The sequence below is a fragment of the Hippocampus comes genome, unplaced genomic scaffold (assembly GCF_001891065.2).
Source record: "Hippocampus comes isolate QL1 unplaced genomic scaffold, H_comes_QL1_v1.1 scaffold59, whole genome shotgun sequence".
NCBI classification, from domain to species: domain Eukaryota; kingdom Metazoa; phylum Chordata; class Actinopteri; order Syngnathiformes; family Syngnathidae; genus Hippocampus; species Hippocampus comes.
In genome coordinates this window covers 2,257,233-2,282,549 of record NW_017805406.1, presented here as the reverse complement: position 1 = coordinate 2,282,549, position 25,317 = coordinate 2,257,233, and the positions used below count along the sequence as shown (strand labels likewise).

Below are 25,317 nucleotides of genomic sequence, written 5' to 3'. Positions count from 1 at the left end.
GAAATGGTGGAAAAATGGGACATGCGGAAATAAATAAAGCAAGGAGAAAATGGGGGTTGGTGGGGGTTAAAGGGATAAAAGCGGCAAAAGAAACCATCAGAGGAAGGTCACCGCCGGTGCCGAAATCAAATCGTGGAAGTGGCAAGCTGTGAAGAATAAAAGCAATTTGCATCGCCGCTCCGCTGAGCTTTTAGACGGCTTTCATTTACCCCTTCATCCCTCCTTAACAAGCCCACTGCTCTATTCCGTACCTCTCAAATGGAAAACAGGCTTCAAGGGTCGGAGGAAGGCAGAAATATGCAACCTAAAAGGTCCTCCTCGCTTTGGCCATGTCTCCTCGCAGAAGCTGCTGCTCCTCACATCAAAACAAATTCTCTTTTCACGCAAGTTCCAATATCAGCTCGAACATTTCTCTTTCCCGTCTATTTGATCATTCGCCTCTCCTTTCGCCAAAGTAGTTTTTTTTTTTCTTCTTACACAATCAGCTTTCAATCAGCTTAAAAGGGCACGGGTCATCTTCGCCGGTCACCGATGGCCAATTTAAGCCAGCGAAGCTCTCAATTCAGGGTCAGGAATCCTTCATTGTTATGGGAGATCTTAAAATGGAAGAAATCGGCCTTAAAGAGTTGAGTGAGACTGGGATACTTTTTTTTTTGAAAAGACTTTAAAACGCGATTCATAGCTTTTATCTGATCTCTTTGCAAAGACCTCTTCTTGTTCCAAAGCCTGAATGCTGTTTCTTAATCATGAGTCACTTCATATATAAATAAGTGAGCAAATGTTTGGCACGAGAAGAGTTTGCCAGAAAAGGCAGCCACTTGCGCGTGAAAAGAACTAAATGAGTGCAACGCGACGAGGTAATGAATGAACGCTCTGGACAGATTCAAGAATAACTGCATTGGCGGCATGTCAGAAAATTGCCAAACGTTGTATTTCGTCGTGTCGTTTGGAGGGACTTATTGTGTTTTTTCCCTGGGTGGGGGAAATCAGGAGAAATGAGGCCAAATGAAACAGTGTAAGGCTTAGAGGGAGGACCGAAAAAAAAAAAAACCACATCCCATATCCTGTGAATAACTTGAATATTAATTCTTGGGATTGTTCCCAATGCGAGGGACGCCATGTGGCGCAGGGGGCAGGGATCAGAATTGAAGGGTTAGTGGGGGCCACTTGGATCATCACAAGGTTGGAGGAGGTCAGAGTGTTCAGATGGAATCCGTTACTTTCATGGCATCGTTAGGCTTCAATTTTTTTTTTTTTTTACCATATGTTCAACATAAATTGGGCATAAAAATGACATCAAACAAACATACACCTAATCCATCATTCTTCTCTTAAATATGAGCTTCAAGGAAGCCGCTTGCCAGTTTGTGTTTTCTCTGCAACCTCAATTTCAGTGGCACAGACCAGAGCGCCTGGAATGCAGACCCTGGATTGCACACAGAGCCGACTCAAAGCAGTTTCAAAAGGTCAAGAATGTGAAGGATGGACTATTAGTCACTTAAATATGATCAGAAATATCTGGATTTTCTTCACTTCATTGTCGCTATTGTTGTCGTTCTTCGATCTGTTCCACCAAATTAAATCAAATCCAATTTTTCAAATCGTATCCTTATTTACTGGAAATTCAGTCCAGGATTTCCCTGCGACGATGCTTGCACGTTTATCGGTTGATCAAATCACTGCGTTCAGTTTTTAATCTCCATTTTTTTTACAATGTCCCCACTTCATTCGAACTGGGGTTTATATGTGTTTGGTACTATCATAAACCGACGACCGATCAAAGTCTGACTGTGATCCTGATTACTTTTTTTTATTTGCCTTTGTACTGGGCGAAACATTCTGACTTGTGCCTCTAAGACAAAGCACAAAAATTGGGACTGGCATGTGAAACTTATTTTTTTTTCCCCTTGTGGCTAGAGGCAAAAATGTGTCTCCTGGGAACTTGTGAAAAACTGTCAATTTGGGTGCCACTGCTTGCATGGTAAAATGTTATTTTCTCGGGCCAGCGTCAGTCATGGCCCCGTGAATTCGCCATGACTATACCTCCCTTATGTCACCCCTGAATGTGTCCCACATACAGTATTCTGCCTAGCAACAAGTGACTGCTACAACGTGACATGATCCCGAGCAGCTCTGTCAATCTACGTTGTGACGTTAGCTCGCCGCATAGAATGTGTTGCGTGTCTCCAAAACTCACTAACTGACACATGACGCTTCATGTGATTTACCACGCCCAAGACATGTGTGTACGTTCCATTGGAGCAATGCTGTGGAACTTACAATGACGGATTCTTTGAAATTGATTTTTTTTTGAAATGTAGATATAGTCCATTTATAGCATAAAGAATATCAGGATTACTTAGAATTGCCATAGCCTGACAGCTCAGAGCCGTGGCATGTTCATAAATTCCTCTCATTCTTGCTGCATCACTGTTGCTTTCTTTTTGCTTTGCATCCCGCTCCCACTCTCTGCTTGCACCGTTTATGTCGTGATGCTCATTACAACTGTTATGATGACAGCCTCACTCGCGCGCCGCACACTGTCACTGCAGTCGCGCTGCTAATTTCCAGCCTCCTCCTCCCACAGCGAGACGAGGCACACAATAGTCGCCTTTTAGGAAAGTTTGGCAAAGCCACAGTGTCACCTCCACAGAGCCCGTCCTACAAAGCCAGCCAAAACTTCCTCAAGTAGATAAGCCTGCAAGAAAAGGCTGTCGAAACCCTGCCGCACTTCGGCAGCACCCACTCTACTCCACAGTGATTGTCAGTTGTCTATTTGAGATGAATGCAGATGTAAAAAGTGGCCTGGAAGTGGTGGGTGGGATTGTGCGTTCTGCAGAATGTCTTCAGATAAAGCCTTGGAGTTCTAAGACTGAAAGGCAGAATGGTCTCTGCGGAGTCTATTATCACGTGATTTGCTCGAATTTAGTGCAGAAAGGAATCAGTAGACAAGCGGTTATGTTTCAATGTGGGTCACATAATTAATTTGCGGAATTATGCAAAACATTTTCATTTGAAATTTCACTGCAGCAGCTTCCATATCCAGCAGATGAATAAAACGGATGAAAAAAAAAACTGCCAATTTTCTACACTTAAATATAGGAGGAGAAAAAAACTGTTTGAGTGTAAACGTAGTACTGTGATGAATGTTGCCTTTGCGAAATATGAATTGATTTTGAAAATAGAATCGGCGATGAATCCATTTTACATACCAATTATGCGCATGCGTCAGTAAACACTTGAGATGGACTGAATTGGAAGGTACAGAGTACCTCATTAGAAATCACTTTGGGGTAAACAGCATCTCCTCATCACCCACGCGGGCTGCAATCCACAGCATGCCAGTGTGAGCTGTTACATAACCGACGACTGGAAATGGAAGTGTTGCGAAAGCAGCACGTGACGCTGAAAAGTTGCTGTGAGTGGGAACAATAAAAAGAAAAATAGTTTATAGTCCAGTGACACAGCCGGCATCAAGTTTTTAACTGTGAATTGTTTTAATTACACTGCCAAATGCTACCATGCAACGTAACTTGTAATTTTGAGTGCAAGGTTTTACATAAGGTATGACAAGTATGACAAAATGTGTCAAATTAGAAATGGATTAAAAAAACTAAAAAAATGCTTCTGCCACCCAAACTCCTCCAGGCAATATGCGGGTCCCAAAGGTGCTGCGGAATATCGCATTTGTATCTACCAGGCATGTTCAAAAATGCATGTTCAAGTTTCTTTGCCAGGAAGTGGATATGTCAGTCATGGCAACAACAGAACAAAAGTTCCCTGAGAAAGGAAGTTTATGTAAGAGTTGTTAAAAAGTTGCTTTTTCCTGAATGATTGTGGGGGCTGACTGTGTCCTAGATTTATCGTGACGGAATTTCACAGCAGATGAAAAAGGAATTTCTCTGTTTGTTTGTGAATTATTAACAAGTTTCAGCTTGGTGTGTATGTCTCTCCAGAAACTTTAGATAATGGATAATCTATTCTGATAAAACTCCAGAATCACTCAGAAAGAGGGTGGGCTAAGTCCAACAAGGCCTAAAACATTATAAGAAGCACTGTAAAAATTATTACTCCCAACACGCTCTTCTCCATTTCATAGTCTTGCTTGCAGTGCACTTGTTTGAATTTTTTTGGTCCACTCAGACTTCAGCTTCTATGCTGTCATGGGTAAACTCTTTCAAGGGCCTTTAAAATAAGTCGCGTGGGTTTCAATCCTGTAGAATACTATTTTGAATATGAAAAGCAACACATTAAACAATGTTTTGTAAGGCACTGGAACGGATTAATGGTGTTTCCATTCATTTTAATGGAGAGAGATGATTTGTGGCATGAGTGCTTTGAGTTGTGAGAGTGGCCACGCAACAAATTAAACCTGTAAGTCCTTTGATTAAGTGAGGTCAGTGAAGGCTAAGGGACCAAATGTTCCTCCTGCTACTTGTTGGACATTATTCCGTTCCAGCGGTGAATTAATGCGTCGCACTGAAGCCAAATAACCTTAGCATTCCTTGAAACGTTTCCAAATCGGATTTATTTTGACAATATGTGATTTGTATTGTCATGTATCGCACTAGCTTTTGTGTGGCATATGGAACATGTCTTATAATATTATAAGGTACTACATGAAGCAAACAGACAGGCAGTCTTGTATGTAACACTTACTGTGCATGTATTTGACATGTCTGTCTCGATATAGGCTGATGTATTCTCTCAAGTGAATGTGATTTGACAGGATTCTTTCAATCATGACAAGAACTGTGGACCCTCGTAACCTCGTACACAAATCATTCCAGGAGGCATCTCAACCTCGGATTGGATGACAAATTAATTTTCCACTAAAGAAATAATGGAAACAGAATAAACTACGAGTGTAGCTACAATAAGGCACATTTCATCGTGTCTTCTCAAGCTCACATCGCCATGACGAGGAGCCACATCCTTCAGCCTTGTTCTGACAGTTCTTTTACTTTGTACTTGTGCTGTTAGGCTTGCATTTGAAGCGGGCTTCATCTAATATTGAAGGCCAGCGTGGCTCTAAAATGAAAGCCGGCCATGTAAAAGTATCACAGAGCAACCGCGTAAAACGCTGGCTTTTAAGAGTAACCCTCTCTCATCTCTCTTTATTCCAACATCCATACTTCATTTCATTTTACCACTTTTTTATCCACCCTCCTTTGTTCCTTCGCTTCCAGGACTACACACTGACGATGTACTTCCAGCAGGCCTGGCGAGATAAGCGCTTGTCCTATTCGGAGATTCCCCTCAACCTGACCTTAGATAACCGCGTGGCTGACCAGCTGTGGGTGCCTGACACTTACTTCCTCAACGACAAGAAGTCTTTCGTCCACGGTGTCACTGTAAAAAACAGAATGATCCGACTGCACCCGGATGGCACTGTGCTCTACGGTCTGAGGTGAGCTCCGTTCTCTCTTGGTAGTTTGATATCAACGAGTCGACAGGTTCTCTCGTCCGGTAATTTTCTCATCAGACACGGATGAGCAAAGTTATTGACATGAGATGCAATGTTGCCCCAAAGCTAATAAGATCGGGCTGATCACGAAACCCGACGGTGGCTCTTCATCCAGGAAGCATCACTAACTGACTGCTTCTTCAAATCATTTATTCGCTTGTGAAGTCTTAATAAAAGATTGCGGAAAGCCTGATGACCAGACCAAGCTTTAGGTCAAACCTGAATTTAAATGACTTTACTTCCCAATGACCAATCTCACATCCTTTCGAAGGCAGTCCAGTCTTTTCAGAACTACTGTGAAATCTGTTGCGCAGTACCAAAGCTTTGAATTTCGTCTTATTTAAAGTTTTTATTGATTTATTTCATCCAAGCAATTCTATAAGTGGAGTAACAGACTGAGTGATCCAGAGAATGCCGCGCCATGTGGCACACCACTTGGAAAATGAACTGTGCAGTATTTTCAAAGTCATAAAACAAAGATGCGGCGACTTAATTAAAGCACAATTAAACAACGACTCTTAAATGCCAATTACTCACCGTATTACGGTGTTCAGATGAAGTTCTCATAACTGCTTACGGGTTTTAATGACTCTGCTGATGCTGCTCTACCCGCGTTCGAATTAGAATTCTTTCAACGCGCGGAAATCGCATTCCAAACTTCATCTGGGCGTCAACCACTACAAAACAATTGAGCCAGCTGACTGACTTTCAATCTTACCGTTGACGTTGCACTTTGCAACCACGCTGATGTCTCATCAGTTCCTTTCGCAAAATAGGCCTCAGATGCCCATACGCTATAAAAAAAGCTTATTGAAAACCGTACGGTCTTAATGGCTGTTATGGCAACGTTTCGGTGCTGCTGAGGGAGACTGGAATTCATGTTGAGGAGGTCGCCCAGCGGATTGTGAGAGTCCGATTAGGCTGAACGACAACTCATCCCTGTGTTTTGTTGTGTCCTTTGAGTTAAAGCGCATGACCTACTGTATCAGCTGAATCCAATATGCAAATGAAATATCCAAAATGGCTGGGATTTGCTTGGCCGTGAAGAGCGGAAGTTGCGACAAAAGTCAGCGCAAAATATTACTTTGGATTGGGGAGATGGGGGGGGGGGATTAGCATGAAATTGGGGGAAGAAATCCATCACGCTTGACACTCAATATCATGTAAGTAGAATGGCCAGAATTGGGTCAGGAGTTCAGCGAGTTGTTCTTATCACAACCAGGCAGCGCATGCAGATATTGTACATTGCAATCAAACCTCTCATCCTAAATATTATTGACTACTATTCAATAAATTGCCCCGTTAATGGTAAATGGACAGTGGTCGTAAAGCTCCGAGAGAAAATCATCATCATCATCATTACTGCATGATAACAAAGTACAGTTACTTGAATTTAAATACAATACTAGCAAATGTGTACTTTCCAATGCGCTTATTTGTCAACTGTGAATGGGCGGCAAGGCTGTAAGGCGATGAAATAAAGCACTTGATGGCGGCGGAAAGGCTTTGTTGAGTAGGAGTCTATTTGGCACTTCTCACAGGATAAGAGCTTTGTTAGGTGGCTTTGCTTGGCACCCCAAGCCGAAGCTGGCGTGCACAAAGAACAGCAGCAATCATTTGGGGGTTTGCGCGTAATCACATTTAATGTTGTCAAAAAATCTGTCAGATTACGCTAAAGGCCAAATCAATTAATTCAAATGAAAAATAAGACCAACTACAAAAACAAAACAAAAACAAAGCATATTAAAAATATTACAAGACAACCTTTGGCTGGGATAATGATCATAATAACAATTGTCAATATTGGATATTACTTTTTACACTTGCTTGACAGTAAATGTCAATGAGATGTGTTTTTTTTTGGTTTGTTTTTTTCCAGGCTTAGAGAGCAAATAAAAATGTTTTTTGATCGAAGGAGGGATTTAATAATAACAGAAGCTAACTTCGATTTTACATGACAGTGACTGCTAATCATGTTCAAGTGAAATAAAATAAAAATAAAGCACAGACGTCAAGACTTGGCGTTGACAATGGTGTTCCACACGTAAATGGTCAGATGCAATTTGTGGTGTGATTTTTCATATTGCGACTTCTCGACGGAAAGGTAATTGGATGTGTCATCTTACATTACACTCCCCAACGGACTTATTTATTTGCCCTATTTTGAAGACGCTGGAGAAATGTGATCTAAATTACGTGTAGCAAGTCCAAAGCCTTTGACGCTGGTAGCAGTCGCAAGAACGAAGAAGGTAATCGTGAGGATGAGCTTCACAGGAAAGATCAAGTTGTTCCGCCTAATGAGGTGTGTGCTTCATCTTTCGTTTCTGAACAATTTATGAGCAATCCAGTCGAGATGAAAGGACATTCATTTACACTCAAATTGCATCCGCGGAGCTCAGAGGCGCAACCACAGCTTATGATGAATAAATGACAGGACCAAAGTGTTTTGCAACTTGATCAATAATGCATCTTGACCATCCGTCGGATTGTGTACGATCCATCGTGTGATTCTTGCACTTCATATAGGGCTGGCCACCTAACTACGAAAACTACACTGTTAACATTCTATACACTCAATGTTCGGAATTCCATGTTTTAGTATGTATTTGTTAGAACTGATATTTTACTTCATGACACCTAAAAATAAATAAATAAATAAATCGGTACTAGGATGTCACAAGACAATATTTCCCTTTTCCAAACAATTACAGGTTAAGATATGGATTTGTCAGAGAGCCACGTACAAGACAAAGCAGGCGTGGTGGTTTTAGGAAGACTATTTGTTCAGTCTTAACTTTGCGTGTGTAAAATGTTACTTGGCCCGGATGTTAAAACTGGCCTGAAGCGTGTGTGGCGACTTGACCGTGACTTGACCCTGGAACTGAGGGCCACCATGCTGTTACAACATATGGCGCTCAGTTGGTGTGGATGGTGGTGACGTCTTCAGGCGGTCAGCAAGCAAGCACAGGCCGGAATATTATACATCATTCCAGGGCTGGATTTATACTACCAGCGACCCAATTCAATTTTTTTTCTCTCCCGTGGTGCCCAGTTTAAATATGCGTCTTGATAATGTAGGCAGGGAACCAAGAACTTAAATCATCTATCTGTGAAAATGACGACTAGCAGCCAGCCTATTTTTGATTCTCTATTCACAAATCCACCTCCAGTAACTTTGTCTGTGTCTGTGATACCCTAAAATACCACAAGGTGCCGCCAAAGCCATGGTTATTAGGAAAGGAGTACATGGTGTCAAAGTTCTCTTTAAAAAAAAAAGGGGGGCTTAACTGAAAATTAAATATTGTAGAAGTGATGCATCCGAGAGGAGCCAGGTTTAGCCTGGGTTGTTAGCGGAAGAGACGCAGTGTCTTTGCCGACTGTTCATGAACAATCCACACTTGTGGGGCATTTTTTTTTCAAAAGCAAATAACTGAAAGCCAGATTTATTATTTATTTGGCATTATGCTTTGTGATATGGACAATCATAAAACATATTGGGAGACATCAATTACTCACTACTTGCTGTCACTCTATTTCTGCATCATGGCGAATCATACAAATGTGGATCCAACAAGTGACATCATCACCGCACCACCGCACCTTGTACATATTTACACAACGATAACCTTTACATTACCTGGGCTGCCTTCCCAAGGACTCAGCCAGAGGCTCTTTGCACTCAGTTCTTACACCGCTGACTCTCTCTCTCGCTACACACACACACACACACACACACACACACACACACACACACACACACACACACACACACACACACACACAAGATCAGAGATTTGGCAGAAAGTAAGCAGCAATTTACTCCTCGGTTAAATGCTTGGCGGACTCACCACGAGCAGCAAATCCACACAGGTGGAAGAAATGCTGATGAAGACAAGAGACTCCATCCTCAATCCATCCAACCTTGTCATGACCAAACATCATTTATTTATCAAGGATTGGGTTTACGCTACAAAAAAGCCTGCATGTATCTGTTAGTTGGCACGCAGGCCTTTCGACACCATTTTGGAGTGTGCCTTTGGAAATTCTTCATCCAAAATTCAATTTGGCCTTCCTCACAATGTCTGCCTGAGATCATGCGATTGGTGATTAAGATTCCCCAACGTAAAACTTGACACAGTTCTTGAACTAAAATAGCAAATCCTTTATTTCAGTGTGAAACGAAGCGGTGAGAAAATAAAATGACTCCAAATGTAGTTTGAAGTTGAAATGCGCCACAGTCGACCACTAACATGCCAGTAAGGTTCTAATTAGTGTATATGAAAAACACCCCGAGGCCATATCCAAAACTATTAAAACAGTGAGTACAGCGGCAACTCGGCGTGCCTCCTCGTGCCATGTACCAGCTGTTCAAAACTTCCAAATGTCTTATTTCAAAACCATCATAACCCGAGGACCTCCTGTCGTGAATCACTTTATGGTGAATCACTCCAAGTGATTCAGAAATAGTGGCCATCTATCCAACGCAAAGATGACAAGAAGCATAACTATTGGCGTCGGACAGATTTTTCATTCCCAACGTGGAAGAAAGAGCCCAGTTAGGGCCAAGAGGCTGACGAGGTGATTATCTCTACACTCGGGCTCGTGATGAGCTTCTTCACTGGCACGCGTTGATCTGTTTTGTCAGGTGTTGCCTACGCGATTACCCACCATTCCGTGCTGCTCCGTGGCAACTCCCACTGTGGGAATCAAGTTTGCGCACAAGAGCAAAGCCGAGGGGAAGAATGGAAAGCTATTAGACCTTATGTTCTTCTTACAAAGCCTGATGGACAACAGAAGCTTATCTATTGGTTTATGGTTGGCTGTTATCATCAGCCGACCTATCCGGCCGTCTTATTTCACTCAGGAGGTGACTATGGCAACAGTCATACACGTTTTATGGGTGGAATATTACTATAATATTATTATTCATGACAAGATCCATGCAAAAAAAAACAAAAAAAAAAACAGATACCGTTTAATCAGCTTGTTCTCTCAAAATCAACAAATGTGTTTGCAGGATCACCACGACTGCTGCCTGTATGATGGACCTCAGAAGGTATCCACTGGATGAGCAAAACTGCACATTGGAGATTGAAAGTTGTGAGTAGTTTTTCCCCCTTTTCAATGACTGAATTTTTTTTTTTTTTGTCTGTTAGGAAACAATAAATCATGTTCTCCAGAAAAGCGGGTTCCCATGATCCTCCGACACGAAAGCAGGAAGTAGTTACGAGTATGACGAAAACAGACGCCTGCTAGCGCTTGGATGAGAACACAAACATAAAGAAATTTGTCATATTTTCATGACCATAGGGCGCACCGTATTAAAAGGTGTAGTGACATTTACGGGCGCTATTTCTGTATACACGTACACATGACACTTTGTATTATTGGGATCTTTGTACATTGTATATACGGGATCTGACTTTTCGTAAGTAGCATTCATAAAAGAGTCCCGCACATTCTTGACTTTGATAACGTGAGGTGCCAACTTGCCGAGTAGACGTCAACGTTTTCCTGCTGTAAATGGCGGTCCACTCAGCTAATGTAACTCCAGGTTTATTTTTCTCTTCTAATATTCTTCTTCTTTTAATATCGAATGAATTTGCAGCTCCATCTTATGTAATAAGTGATGCAAAAAGCCAAAAGAGAAAGTAAAACATTCACTATGTTTTATTTTGGAAATCTACCTTCAGTTCTGGGTCACTGTGACATGACGCGCCACCACGCGGTGTTCTTCAGGTGCCCTAACTTCAACACGAGCGTGTTTCCTGTTCAAAGATGTCACTCTGACTCCGCGAGTACAGCAGCTGTGAACCTTTTTTGAATAAATCATGAACACTGTACGGTCACTCATCCGTTGAACGCCAGAAAACTACACTTTGTCTTTTTGATTAGCTTGAGCCCATGTGCAACTGCAAAAATGGCTCTTCAGTGCAGCGGGGAATATAAAATTGAAAACGCGCCGGCAGGAAACGTTGATTCTCAAATGGGGACGAACTTGCCGTCATTGAACTAGTTGTGAAATATACACAGCCGTGTTTTTTTTTTTTTTTTTTTTTCTGCGTCCGGCCTAAGACCTCTACCGTCACTATTAAAGTATCATTTCATTAACGTTTTCCTACCAAGTAATGATTATATTTTCTGCACCAACGACCCAGATCATATGGAGGGAGCCACTTCTCTCTCCGGCTAGAGTGCCTTCCTTATTTATTTCCTTATCTTTAGATGTTCCATCGCTGCCCAGGCATGCAGCCAGCTCCAGCCTCTCGGTATGCTGCAGCAATATGAGAGACATTTTTTTAATTGGACGCCAGAATTGACATTAAAGTCACTTTGAACTATTGGGGACTCCAAACAGAATCTTGAAGTTGAGCCACTTCAGCTCACAGAGGGAGGGCAGAAAGGAAGCAGTTAGTTGTGCAGGTGCTGCATTTTGCTGCTGTGTTTGGTCATGCAGGGTTTTCATCTGGAGTGAGCTGAATGTTTATTCGCCATCTCGGTTTTTACTCGTGACGGGGTGCATTCGCTTCTGGCAAATGGATGTCCCCGAGAGGCCAAAGCTTGCAGCCGGGCATGAAAGAACCACTTGAAACCCAATTTATACATCAAATTACCATCTATTGATTTGACTTTGAACTTCCACTACAATGTTTCCAAGTTTTGCCGAAAAGCAATAGCACAGTGTGACGAGAGAGTGTACGGTATGGAGAGGCGGAAGAAATCTAAACTGGGCTTTTGCAGGATAAAGTTGAATGGCTGTCAACATACAATTCAGAATCCAACCAAAATATGTGGGGAGAAACACATCTTTCAAGTCAAATACAATTACCTGCGAACTTAACTCCTGTCCACGCGTTTTGCTTTTGTCATTTTGCTTTTGTTTCGCAATACCTGAGATGCAAATCAACGGGTTTTTTTTTCAACTTTTTTGTGTCATTGTTATCTTGGGCGTCTGGTCTTGACGTCACTAAATTGGACTTACAGTACTTGGGAAAAAAAAAAGATGTTTCATTGCCTTCATCAGATGCCGGTATTTTATCTGACGCCGACATCCTTCTTTGACCGTTAAAAGAAATCAACGGAGACATCATTTTATGGAGCAGATAAAAAGCCTGCAGTCAGATGCAGACAGGGAGATATGCCACAGTCCCAGTTAAATAGCTCTTCTCTTGTATTGTTATCTCCACAGATGGAATCACCCAAAATTTCATTTAAATTCGGCCCGCCGGCAGTCCCAGACTCTCAGACCTTTTGTGCTGCCATGAAATGCTCATTTTTCCCCCCCAGATGGGACACGTTAATATCTCTGCCAATTAGGCTTAATGGAGTTCCTTTCCTATTCGCCCTATTGTTGTCATTTGTACAATTCTCTCTCTCTCTCTCTCTCTCTCTCTCTCTCTCTCTCTCTCTCTCTCTCGCGCACTCTTTGTTGATATCATGCAAATCACTAAAATGCTGCCGAATGCTCAACATTTTAAAGCTTTTGCAACGGTTGAAAGCACAAAATGCTTGGATCGTTTCAAATGGGTGACTTTTATATTGATCTCACTTGTAACTCCTTGAGGGAAACAAATATCCAGATCACAATAAATGGTATCATTATTGGTCACTGTACACTTCGAAAAAACTGTACATCAACTCAGAAATAAACAAATGTCCCTGATGCAAACTTAATGATTTTTTTTTGCGGTAATATCTGTATTCTCACTTTAACGCAGTGATGCAATACCGATGCGACATTCAAACTGGTAGAAAGTAGGGAATATGCCATTTTGAGGTTCTGATGTTTGACCTCGAATTGGTCCCATTCCAATGCACTCTTTCCGAGTCAAATAATATAAATGTATTGATTTGGCATCATCTTGGTGCCGATGAGCAATATTGAGGCGACAGCTTCATTTATGCAGGCCATAACCCTCTCTAATACTAGAAGAGAAGGGCCTCGTGCCATCTTGTGGAATCTATGGGCAATTATAAACCTTGTTGTGGCAGGGCTCTCCCGCAAGTAGAGAAGCAATTCTCGGCATTTACTTACATTTTCATTCGGGAACTTCAATTGGGAATTCACCATGAAAAAAAAAATGTCAACATAGGTAAGCATTGTACACTTGTAGAGGTTAAATAAGTTAAGCAAGTAGTTGCTGTGCAACTGGGATTTCGTGGAGTGTACCCTCAGTTTTTCAACTGCTCTCTAATTTAATCATTTTCTGCCTAAATTGAACAATTTGCAGGCTTGGAAAAAAAAAATGGAGCGATGCAGATTTTAGGCTGAGGCACACCGATATAACTATCTCTCCTCCTCATAACTTTTGAGATGTAGATGAAGCGAAAACGGCACCGCACATGAAATGGAAGTACATTGTGGGGGTACACTTGAATGCGGCGAGCACCAAGCGGGGGCTTTCATCAAAAAGAACAAGCGATGTCTCAGAGTGTGAGGGTGAGGGTGTTCAAAGCCGCCGATGAAGAGTCAGGTTTAATAATTCAGCCCAACTAAATAGGTCAGTCAAGATTTAATTAAGAAGAGCAGGCAGGATTGAAGGAACTGTGGTGAGGTAGAAAAGTAGGCGGAGAGATGACTGACCTTGCGTTTTGTAACGACCGGAATAAGGTACAGTGCCGTTCTGCGGCGGTGGAACGATTTTGGTCCGACTAAAAAATGTCCTTCATTCATCTTGTTTTATTTATCGTATAAAAATAAAAGTGTGTTCATTTTTATCAGATTCCTGCCAAGTCTCAAGGGGGTTATGAAATCATCATTATTCATTCTCAATGTAGAGAACCTTAGAGTATAATCCTCGCAGAAGGACTGGTGTGTAAGTGGATATAAATGGGTTTAACTGACTCGGCATGTACCGTAATTTTTGCACTTTGAATCATCAACCACCCTCAGCGTCCCACGTATCATGTAAGAAGCAACTTTCACGATCTGGCGGCAATGTTTTATCTTTGCTCTCGAAAGTAGCAATTGTCCTCGGATGTAACGAGAGTAGCATGATACTCAATGATTTATCGCTTGTACCCAAAGCCCACTTTGCTGCCCGTGTCTCCGCTGATTTGGCCAAAATGAAAGCAAAAGAGGGAATAACTTTGGTTGCGATTAATATTAATAGACTCTTGTCCCTTTCAAGGATTCCGGCCTGCTTCTAGAGATGAAAATGGATGCCTTGCTTGGTTATTTAATCATTCTTTCTCTGAAAGTTAATAATTTAGTTGTACTTGGGACGTAACATAATAGGCTGACTTGTAGATTTAGTCCATATAGCTTATAAACAGTAAAGGGGTTTCCTAAGATACTATACATAAGTAATGTTGTATGTTTAACATTATTTCATTATTGATAGTCGGTCTTTTCCATAATTCAGTCCGAGTGTAGCATCAAGGCATTAGCACCAGCTTTGTTCAAGGAAAGCTGAAAGGTGAATGATTAAACTGTGTGAACGCACGCAAAGCTGAAGGTGCTGATAAATTCTTTAACTCCTTTCACTTTTCTTTCACTCTTCCAAAAACATGCTGAACAATAGCAATTTTCATTAATTTAGCCTTAAATCACAACAATAACACACAAAACAAATCCTGTAGAAAAATATGTCCTACTATGCTGTACATAAACTTTTAAACTGTGATGGGGAGGAGAACAAATTCTTGAAAAACGCGTTGTTTGCTGAATCACAACGTAATTATTTGGGTGAACAAACGGCGTCTCGTGGTGTTACCTTCATTAACTATGGAAAATAAACTTGGCCGATGTCACACCGGCTCGCTCCTCTAAACTAAATTAGCAAAGCCATCTTAAACCTCAGAATGCGAACATTAGCTTTTTATTCTTCTCAAACTTGGCAACCACTTACAGCAATAAAACTGTGTCAGTATACGGTTACAATTTTTACTACTTTATTGGCATTTCTGGAGGTGGGTGGGGGGGCAGGTGCTTGTATGGCTATTACATTGGCAATGGAGTCTGTAAGACTTAATCTCAGAGGACAGTTAAATGGCCTGTTTGCAACAATAAATACTTCCTTACTTCCTCCTTTTGTTCAGGACGCTCCGAAATTAGAACCTTTAAATGGTGAAAGTGGGAAATTTGTTACCGCTACTTTCCGACAGCCATAAAGAAGCAGATTACGCCCCGGCGTTTGTTGCACAGCCTGGTACTTACCAGGACATCCTTGTTTCCTGTCTCCCGTCTCAGATGGTTACACAACAGACGACATTGAGTTTTACTGGCGAGGAGGCAACAATGCCGTAACCGGCGTGGACAAGATTGAACTGCCGCAGTTCTCCATCGTGGATCACAAGCTGATCTCCAAGAACGTCGTTTTCTCGACAGGTGAGGAGTCTGAATGGCACACTTGGACACACCATTGATGGTATGCACTGCAAAAGTCTGTGAAATAGCTTTTTGATGAACGTCTCGAACCATGTGATGCAAAGTGCAGTGCTTGGGCGCAAGAAGCAGAGGCGCGGTTGATGCAAACTCAACTAGTTAGCAGTCTCAAGAAAAAGCCGTTCAAAATGAGAGCTGTTCCTATCCCATTAAAAAGAACGTGGTGAAAAGGGAAGTCATTAAAACTTTCCTTCACAATAACACGTTCTATGCACCGACCCTAAACGGTATTCTGACTAATATTGCCATTGTGGATTATGAATTAAGTTGGAAAAATCCACCCATTTTGATCCCTCGGAGGGGGCGGCCATTTTGTATTGTACAGAGCTCAGATAGTGACCGTCAAAGCTCACCTGTTTTCACGCTTTGGTCATGTGATGTTCGCAAGTTGAGCCCTTTAAAGCTAACAATTAATAGTTAATTTGCCCAATAGTCAATCAAGGAACTTTAGTTTCATTAAGTAACAACCGCTCTCAAATGGGGATTTTAATGTAGCTTTTTACGGTTTGATTTCATTATCATGCAAACAAATTCCCTTTAGCGCTTGCACTTGGCCGATGTGAAAATACCATCTCTGCTAATTGCTTGTACTATAGCTTGTAAAGATGAAAACATTCAAGCCGAGTTGCTATCAGAAACTACCCTCTGAGACGTAAGACACCATGACTTATTTAAAAGCAATAAACAAAAAGAATGTTGTCTGATACAATGAAATATGAATGCCTTCCATGCTTCCATATTCATGAGATGGTCGTGAAAGCAGGCAACGGAGGCATAAGCGGGACAGTGGTTCTGAACCAAGAGGGCTTGTCCTATACCTAAAAGGGTAACAAGTCGCCTTTATTTGCGTATGAATGCACAATGTTTGAAAATCTATTGTGTCGGTACCGTTAATGCATTCTTAAGGACGCCTGGCCAAGTGTCGCCCTACTAATGTGACATAAATGAACTCTAAGGGTACGGAAGGCGCGGGGATTCCCTTTTAGAATGATGCAAAACGGCACAGAGGAAATAGTGACCCCGAGATCGTTGAAAGATGCAAACGTCAGCATGTGCTCGGCGTTGATCCAAAACAAGTGTCAAGTGGACGGCCAAGGAGAGCCAATGTCATTTTATCCAATGAATAACGCATGCCGCCGGGTTTTGTTGCGTTCCTGTCAACCTGCTGTGTTTCTTTATCCGATGAACTTAAACCTTAGTGACACTCACAGTGGCTCATGCTTAAATTAACTAAATGAAATAGCAGATGGGCCGACGGACGCTTAAGTGTTTTCACGTGTAAGTCTTGTCCCCTCAGCCCTTTTTCGGTCTGCGTGACTTTCAAGTAAATTGCAATTCCGCGTCGTGCTCTTCTTGTAAGAGCGTTTGTGTGACGTTTTTGAGTTCGGCTGAAATTTGGTTGCGGTTACACCCTTCTCAAAATCTTGTTTTTAGTTTTTATCTGGATAAGGAAGCTGCAAAAAAATCTACATAAATACCGTGTGTAGAAAGGTCAACAAACCTGGCAAGTCAGTTTAAATCTATATATATATATATATATATATATATATAATAATGCAGAGCAAAACACGTGACACAATTGAACTTGCTTGGCGACACCCCTACTGTCATGATGATGTTTGTGTGCCTTTCAAAGTCTGTTTTTATGTTAAATTCAAATCTGCACCGCTTGAAGGGCACCACATGAATTTGGTAGATTCTGCATATTCTTGAACAATTACTGCCTGACCGGCACCGTTTTCCCCCCATTTTAATGTTCTGACAAGTGGCTCATCCAAAGTATTTTTTCATTAGACACTGCACTTTCCTGCATCTTCAGAAATGCCAATTTCAAAACAAAACTCAACGTTGGTTTCTTTACTCTGTCCTTCTGAACTCTCCGTAGGAGCTTATCCCCGCCTGTCCTTAAGTTTTAAGCTAAAGAGAAACATTGGATACTTCATTCTGCAAACCTACATGCCTTCAATCCTAATCACCATTCTCTCCTGGGTCTCCTTTTGGATCAACTATGACGCGTCAGCTGCCAGAGTTGCTCTAGGTAAGTCAGGTACACATCTGTGGCGGCATCACCCCCCGGGGCTCCAAAAGAAATACAAGAAAGCCAAAGAAAAAGTGTGAATCAGATTGAGGACAGGATACTTATTGATCTGCAGTTTTTTTCGAGACACGTTATGAATGTTTACGAGTTTTTAGGTCTCCCATGTTAACGCACGACAACACTGCAAAATGTGGGTTCTTGGGAGGAGAGGCTATTTTTTAGGAGGGGGCGGGGGGTGCTGCGTAAAACTCCAATAATCAACCCTCCAATGCACTCAATACAGTCATATTTCAAAGCACTCATTGCAGAAACATTATCCGTTGGATGATGATGAAAAAAAGGCAAACGTTTTCAAGGAAATGGAAACAGACACCATCAAAACAAGAGCATTTTTTTTGGATGGACGACTCGGTTGATAAGAGTCATCTATTTTCCACCATTTGGCTGAACTATTTTCTCCCGTCAACCTCCATTATGTAAATCATAACGTGTGTTGGGAGGTTTCTTTGCTGCATACGCTTCCTGTTTGTTGCAAGCTGCCTGTCTTCTCATGACCGGACAGCATCCATCTCGCTTCATCCATCCCGCTACACATCCCTCGATTTAGTCGACAAGGCAATTTGGCTGATTGAACACTGAGCTGCATTTTGTGATTTGGGGAGTGGGCGGGAGTCGGGGGCATTTACCGGATTTAATGAAAAAGGGTAATGCCTCATAATGGAAACAGGTCAGCTAGGTGATTGGGTGTTTGGTCACCTCTAAATCTATAGAAGATTCACAACCAGGTTTTCTGACCTTGTTTTTAGACTTTAAAACCGACTTGCATGCTCCCCCGCCCCCCGTTTTAGCTGGGATTCTATTTTGAGCTATGATCCGCTTTGTTACAGATGTATGAGCTAATTGTGAGCAGATGTACTCTGAGGATTTGAGCATGTTCCAGAAGCTGACAACACATTGAATTAATTATGTATATAAAACCAATTTAATGCCATTCGAACGAGCCTTCTCATGCAATACAGAATCCTTGCATTTTCTGGTAGTCTTCTTTGAAAGTCACTACGACCAAGACTGGAAGCGAATTTAAATGTGAGATCAATCTCCTAATCATCCCTGAAGCCTTTGAAACCATCTACAACTTTTCTCAGCGGGAGTTCTCGCCTAATGAACAGGACCAAGGTTGACTTTTTGAATTAAAAAATGTCAAATTAGCTCGCCTCCAATTGCCAGATTTAAAGTTAAAAGGGCAGGTCACTCAGTTTCACATACTCTGACATGATCAATAAAGCAAAAAGACGCGGTGGCTTGTAGATAAGAATTAGCAATTGCTGGAATGAATCCACGATTGCACCATTAGCGCTCTCCTAAATCATCTGCTGACTTCTTGATAAAACTTTTTTTTCCTTTAACGCCAGGTATCACCACGGTGCTGACTATGACGACCATCAACACCCATCTGAGAGAAACGCTTCCCAAAATCCCTTATGTCAAAGCTATTGACATGTACCTCATGGGTTGCTTCGTCTTTGTGTTTCTGGCCCTACTGGAGTACGCGCTGGTCAACTACATCTTCTTTGGACGGGGCCCTCAGCGTCAGAAGAGGGCCGCGGAGAAGACGGCGACGGCCAACAATGAAAAGATGCGAATGGATCCAAACAAGGTAGGAATGTAACTTGGCTCGCCGCAGTGGAATGCAGTCATTAAAACTCTCATCGAAGAGTGTGTCTTCATAGACATTTTTGTAATGGTCTGTAACACTCCGAGGACCTATCCGGAGAAACAAAAGATGAAATACTGGGTTTAATTAGAAATCCAGACACACTAAAAGCTAGTCCAACAAGTTTCTAAGGAACCTGTTGGAAAAACTAACTGGTTTCTGAAGAAAAATCTCTTTGTGAACTATCTCAGTTTCCTGCCGCTGCCTTCCCTTTGTTCCCATTTTTCTGTACCCTATAGACCTGAACCAAAAATAGCCCCCTCACATATGCATGTGATGAAAACAACATATTTATCATTGCCAAATCAAGCCGATGAATAAAATAAGGATCCTCCGAGAGGTGATTTGTATTAACTGTGTAGCTACATGTAACCTCAAGAAGCAAGTATCACACAAACAGTATGTTGTTGCCAACTTATACCCGCCTACACAAGCAAAAAAAAAACAAAAAAAAAAAAAATTGTACTCTTCGATCGGCTAAGTAACCATGGTGATTGTGTGCACTCGCAGTGGCTGGTGGGCAATGTCGTTGGACGAGATGACACTTTGTATGCGAGGATGAAACAAAGGGATCTCGATGGTCATGACTCCATGTGGGAACCGATTTTTATGGACGATGCCGCCATCGGACTCGGCGACCAAAAGAATAAGGTGACGTAAACTGATGCAGTATATTTGCCGCGCTGACTCAACGTCGGTAATATTTTATGAGCCATGTGAGGCTGTAAATATCAGTTTAAAAACTAGCCACATTGCACACTTCCGGCAAATGAGAATATGAATTTGGAAGACATTATCGGCCGTGACAGGCAGACTTTGCAGTGTTGAGACTGCTAGCAAGATTTGAATGTAGCCTCACTCACCGCCTTTGGAGTCTCTGACCAAAGCCGCGGCCCTCACTAACATGCATGACCACGATTCTCGTACACGGCCATCTTTGATGCCATGCGATCATTAATAAGATAGTCACAAGAGAATGCATAGCCATCTTAAAAAAATAGCAACAATAGTAATGACAAGATAAAAAAGCTGACATGAGCCACGGGTTCTTCATCGAGTGTATCACTGATCTGTAGTATTGCTTTGAAGCTTAATTTACTAGATAAGGCCATTTCAATTGCTGTTGCATCTCAAAGTCAGCTTCTATCTCGTGAACTGAATTGCATTTGATAGCTAAAAGCCATTCAGTGATCGATGGTCACCAAGAGCAGACGCCGTTTTGCGCACGGCGATTAATGGCCCATTCATTCAAAACATATCGAAAAAGCACAATGACGCAAATCAACGTCCCGAATCAAAATGCTGCTTTTTACTTTGCTTTGTTTGTGCTTGTGTTATGAATGTGTTGAGTTTGTTGAGCAAGGTGGCTGTGGATGATAAGATAAATAATAACTTCTCAGTCATGTTTTTTTGCTTGCTATGGTGTCATAGGGAAGCGATGATTTTTATTGTCAATGTAAGAATTGAATGTTCTTTTTTTCTTTGACAGACCGACTTTACATTTGGTCTTGAAATAAGTTGACAAAATAAAATACATTCTTCAGATCAAGGGATCTAAGGATACTGCAGCCATGTGAAAATGGCAGCCTTCGCTCTCCTTCTGTTTGCTAGTCCAATGCAAAGGAACAAATTGCAAGCTCCCCTCTCAATCGAAAAAACATCCTGAAGGTTTTTTTTTTTTTTTAACTCTTAGAGACCTATGTTACGCACATCGGTATAAGACTCAACTACGGTAATAGTCTCTGTCAGTCCAGTAGGTTTGATACAATCCTAACAGGGCACTTTGTCAAAGACCACGATGAGCGTGACATGGCATTCACAGATAGTCCGTGACGAAAGTTGCCATTTCTCTTCAGCAGATGGACCCGCATGAAAACATCTTACTGAGTACTTTAGACATCAAGAACGACATGGGAATTTCAGAGTTGGCTTTGGGTCTTAATGACCCGCGGAACACCATGCTAACGTACGACAGTTCAACGCTGCAGTACCGCAAAGCAGGGCTGGCCCGCCACAACTTTGGCCGAAACACTTTGGAGCGCCACATGGCTCAGAAGAAGAGTCGACTAAGGAGGCGCACCTCGCAGCTCAAGATCAACATTCCAGACTTGACTGATGTAAACTCCATAGACAAATGGTCGCGGATGATCTTCCCAACCGTCTTCTCCTTTTTCAACATTATTTACTGGCTTTACTATGTCAACTAGGCATACAACAGCAAACAACAACGTTTTGCGGAATTCTTCTTGGTATTTTATTTCCATGTGTTATTTTTGTGTCTCGCAACTTGGACCGACGTACACCACCCAGGACTGCATACATCATATCTTTGAATATCACATTTGATGACTTACGCGACACACACACACACACACACACACACACACACACACACACACACACACATTACGCGACACACACACACACACACACACACACACACACACACACACACACACACACACACACACACACACACACAAAAAAAAAAAACCTTACAAAAAAGGGAGATGAACATAAAAGGTGCCTGTTCTAAAGTCATTGTTTATTTTATTTTATTTTATTTTTTTAATAATACGTTGAGGTTTATGTGTTTTCATATGCTGTACATATATATTTTTTTGTATTATTTTCAGTGTGGTCAGTTATTGCCAAAAGTTATATAGAAGTGGAATTGTTGAATTTAAGTTGTTTTACTCTTTGTATTGTTCAAACAAGTATCACATCATCCGAGAGGTGTACGTTTATTTATCATTTTACGTTTTTTAAAATAATTTTGTATTAATCAGTATTGAATAACACATTTACTGTACACTGGACGCTATTTATGTCCCCTATTTCCCATTATTAAGTAGTACTGTGCAAATGGTGTCAAATTAAGTCACATAACCTCATAATATTACCACAACGATGTGAAGAAAAGAGTTTTGCACACATGCATAAAAGCACAAATATCAGCCAATTTTACATGCATTTTTTAATGCTCACCATTGTTCCCCTCATTTTGCATAAACATGTCTGGTTACTTCCCCAATCTTATCATTAGCCGCAAGACCACCAAATTAACCATACACTGTAATTAAAAGCAAATAGTGTTTATTTTTATTGAATGATTTAGTAAACTTCTGTTAGGTAGTTAGAACATCTGCCTCACAGCGCCAGAGGTCATGGGTTTGAATCAGGGCTCGGGCCTTTGTGTGTGGAGTTTGTATGTTTTCCCTATGCCTGCGTGGGTTTTCTCCGGGTGCTCCGGTTTCCTCCGACATTTCAAAACCATGCATGTTAGGTTAATTAGATACTCCATCTTGTCCCTGGGTGTGAACGTGAGCGTGACTGGTTGTTCGTCTATGTGTGCCCTGCGATTGGCTGCCAACCAGTTCAGGGTGTACGCCGCCTCCCGCCCGAAGACAGCTGGGATGGGCTCCGGCATGCCTGTGGCCCTCGTTCGGATAAGCGGTTGGGGAAATGGATGCATCTTTAGTAAATGGATTTTATTTAAAAAAAAAAAAATGCACACAAGATCTTAAAAGCCATAAAGGCTGCACCTTTGTTCCAATGCTGGTGCTTGTAAAGGTTATAAAATGTAGTGACTTGCACTACATAGCAACAACTTAAGGTATTTTAAATAACTTTAAAAAAAAAAAATTAATTACCGACCGGTATGTCGCATATATCCACAACAGTGTTGAATATTTACAAAAAAAACATCAATATTGAAGAAAAAAAAGGTAATAACGTCCAGGCTATATTACTCAAAATCTTGTACTGTTCTGTCAGTAAATTTTTGGAAGATGTTTCAAAAGTCATATTTACATGCAAACCCCTTTGATTTGGTATATGGTATGAGTAAATGGAATTTAAAAGGTGAGCACTCAATATTTCAGGTGTCTACGAAAAAAAGCCACAGTGCACTGCAAGCCTATAAATCACTTCATTGTTGGAATCCCACATTTGCATCTGAATATCACTTGCTTTCGTTTGAAAGAGTATATTCTGAGACAGAGGTTCGGGTCCACGATCGAACCGCCCATAAATCAGGCTGATGAAAGACAGCATATATTTTCAAATGACACCTAATTTTAATTTTGACCTCCTGAGCCTTGAAGCTGGTGTTTACATAGCAACCGTTGGGGTTACTCATTCTTACCTTGTGTTGTTGAAGTCATTTCCAGTTGGCACGTGATCACTTCGCAATTTTTGTTTGTCACTTAAACCAAACACACACACACACACACACACACAAAACACACGGTTTGCTCTCTGATCAATATAAATTCCACGAGTATATGAAGAACTGAATAGCATAATCATCCACCTTTTACATAAATGATCATTGTAAATCTGATATGAGATCATGTTCCCGACATCCATTCCAGTATGTAAATATCAGACATGTAACTAATAAGATGATATAACCGCTGTAAATAAACACACGTACGCTTTCTACAGAAATGAATGAAAAGAGATTTTCACAACCATTTATACCGTCTCACACAAATAGAATGCCTCGTCAGATGTTAAACAATGTACAGAATATATTTGGCCGTGTCACATGATGGCATTCTGTTCCTGTTGCTGAACAGTTCTGGCTGGTTTGTTTTGTTTATGTTTTGTTGCCAAAATTGAACTCGGTATTATGAATGTAGATGATGTTCCTTTATCAGTAATGTGGCGGTGCACCCGAGGCAATTAGTTGTATGATCACCGAAATAACGCTTCACTTAGAGACCTACTTTTCCAATAGTTGCAAACGGGTGATGAGATGGAGTAGCCCAAAAATGGAATCATCTCAGGTCAGCAAAATGTACACTACTTACAATTCAGATGCCTATGTTGGAGATTATTCTTTGATTTATTGAACATTGGTTGAACTATACGCAGTAGCTGTCTGACAAAAAAAAAAAAAAAAATTGTGTCATTAGAAATAAATCTTGAAACGTGATAATTATTTACGAATATTAGAGCCACAGTGGAAGAAAACAAAAAAAGCTCCACAGATATATTCGCAACGTAAGTTACATTTTCTTGAGGAAAAAAAAAAAAAGAAGATGGATTGAATGTTTTTTTTTAAATGGTAAAATGTTGTCATCTTAGGAACATAAATCAATGATGGAATATTATTCTGAACGGTTTAATGGGATGGTGCAATGGTTTGACTGATCCTGCCATGAACGAACAAATACTGGATGGAATGATAAAATATGATTAACATTGCTGGTTGCATTTGAATTTAGATTTGTGAGGGGATCTGGATATTCACTTGACCAAAATGATTTTTCTGGTACATTGCAAATGTTTTTGTGAAGGAAAAAAACAAACACCTTTTTTCAGAGTACTGCAAACGTTCCTTGGGAAGGTGCAACTGTTTTGACATAATATTTGACTTATTTAAAAAATATATATTTTATTCTCAATATGGTCTGAACAGTTCTTTGTAATTGTTAGTGTAAGCAGAATAGCAAGGTAGATTTCCAGCGAGTTTGTGCCATGGATATGTCTTGGCAACATTTTTTTTTTCTTTCTTCTTTTTCTCAGAGTACACTGGCAACTGGCATGTAAGGTCTACGTCATACGTTCCACACTTTAATATGTCTTTGTACTTCATGGCATTTTTGTTTCATATATTTTTATACTTGTGTAAAAACTAAAACAAAACAAGTGCAAAGACTGCTCTTTGGCAAAACCTTGTAAATCCAAATTTCACATATTTA

General features: G+C 41.1%; 1 protein-coding gene across 2 annotated transcripts in view; it reads left to right on the top strand.

The window, feature by feature from the left end:
• Positions 1–21,980, top strand: part of gabrb2b (gamma-aminobutyric acid type A receptor subunit beta2b) — a 32,074-nt gene extending 10,094 nt beyond the window's left edge. The window contains exons 4-10 of one of the 2 annotated variants that reach the window (XM_019873589.1): positions 5,190–5,410; positions 10,485–10,567; positions 15,660–15,797; positions 17,740–17,892; positions 19,305–19,549; positions 20,117–20,257; positions 21,463–21,980. In XM_019873589.1, the coding sequence (XP_019729148.1) occupies positions 5,190–5,410; positions 10,485–10,567; positions 15,660–15,797; positions 17,740–17,892; positions 19,305–19,549; positions 20,117–20,257; positions 21,463–21,813 (1,332 nt within the window). In that variant the 3' untranslated portion in view covers positions 21,814–21,980. The remainder of the gene's footprint in view (positions 1–5,189; positions 5,411–10,484; positions 10,568–15,659; positions 15,798–17,739; positions 17,893–19,304; positions 19,550–20,116; positions 20,258–21,462) is intronic. The other variant, XM_019873590.1, reaches the window with a different exon arrangement.
• Positions 21,981–25,317: the final 3,337 nt, after the last annotated feature.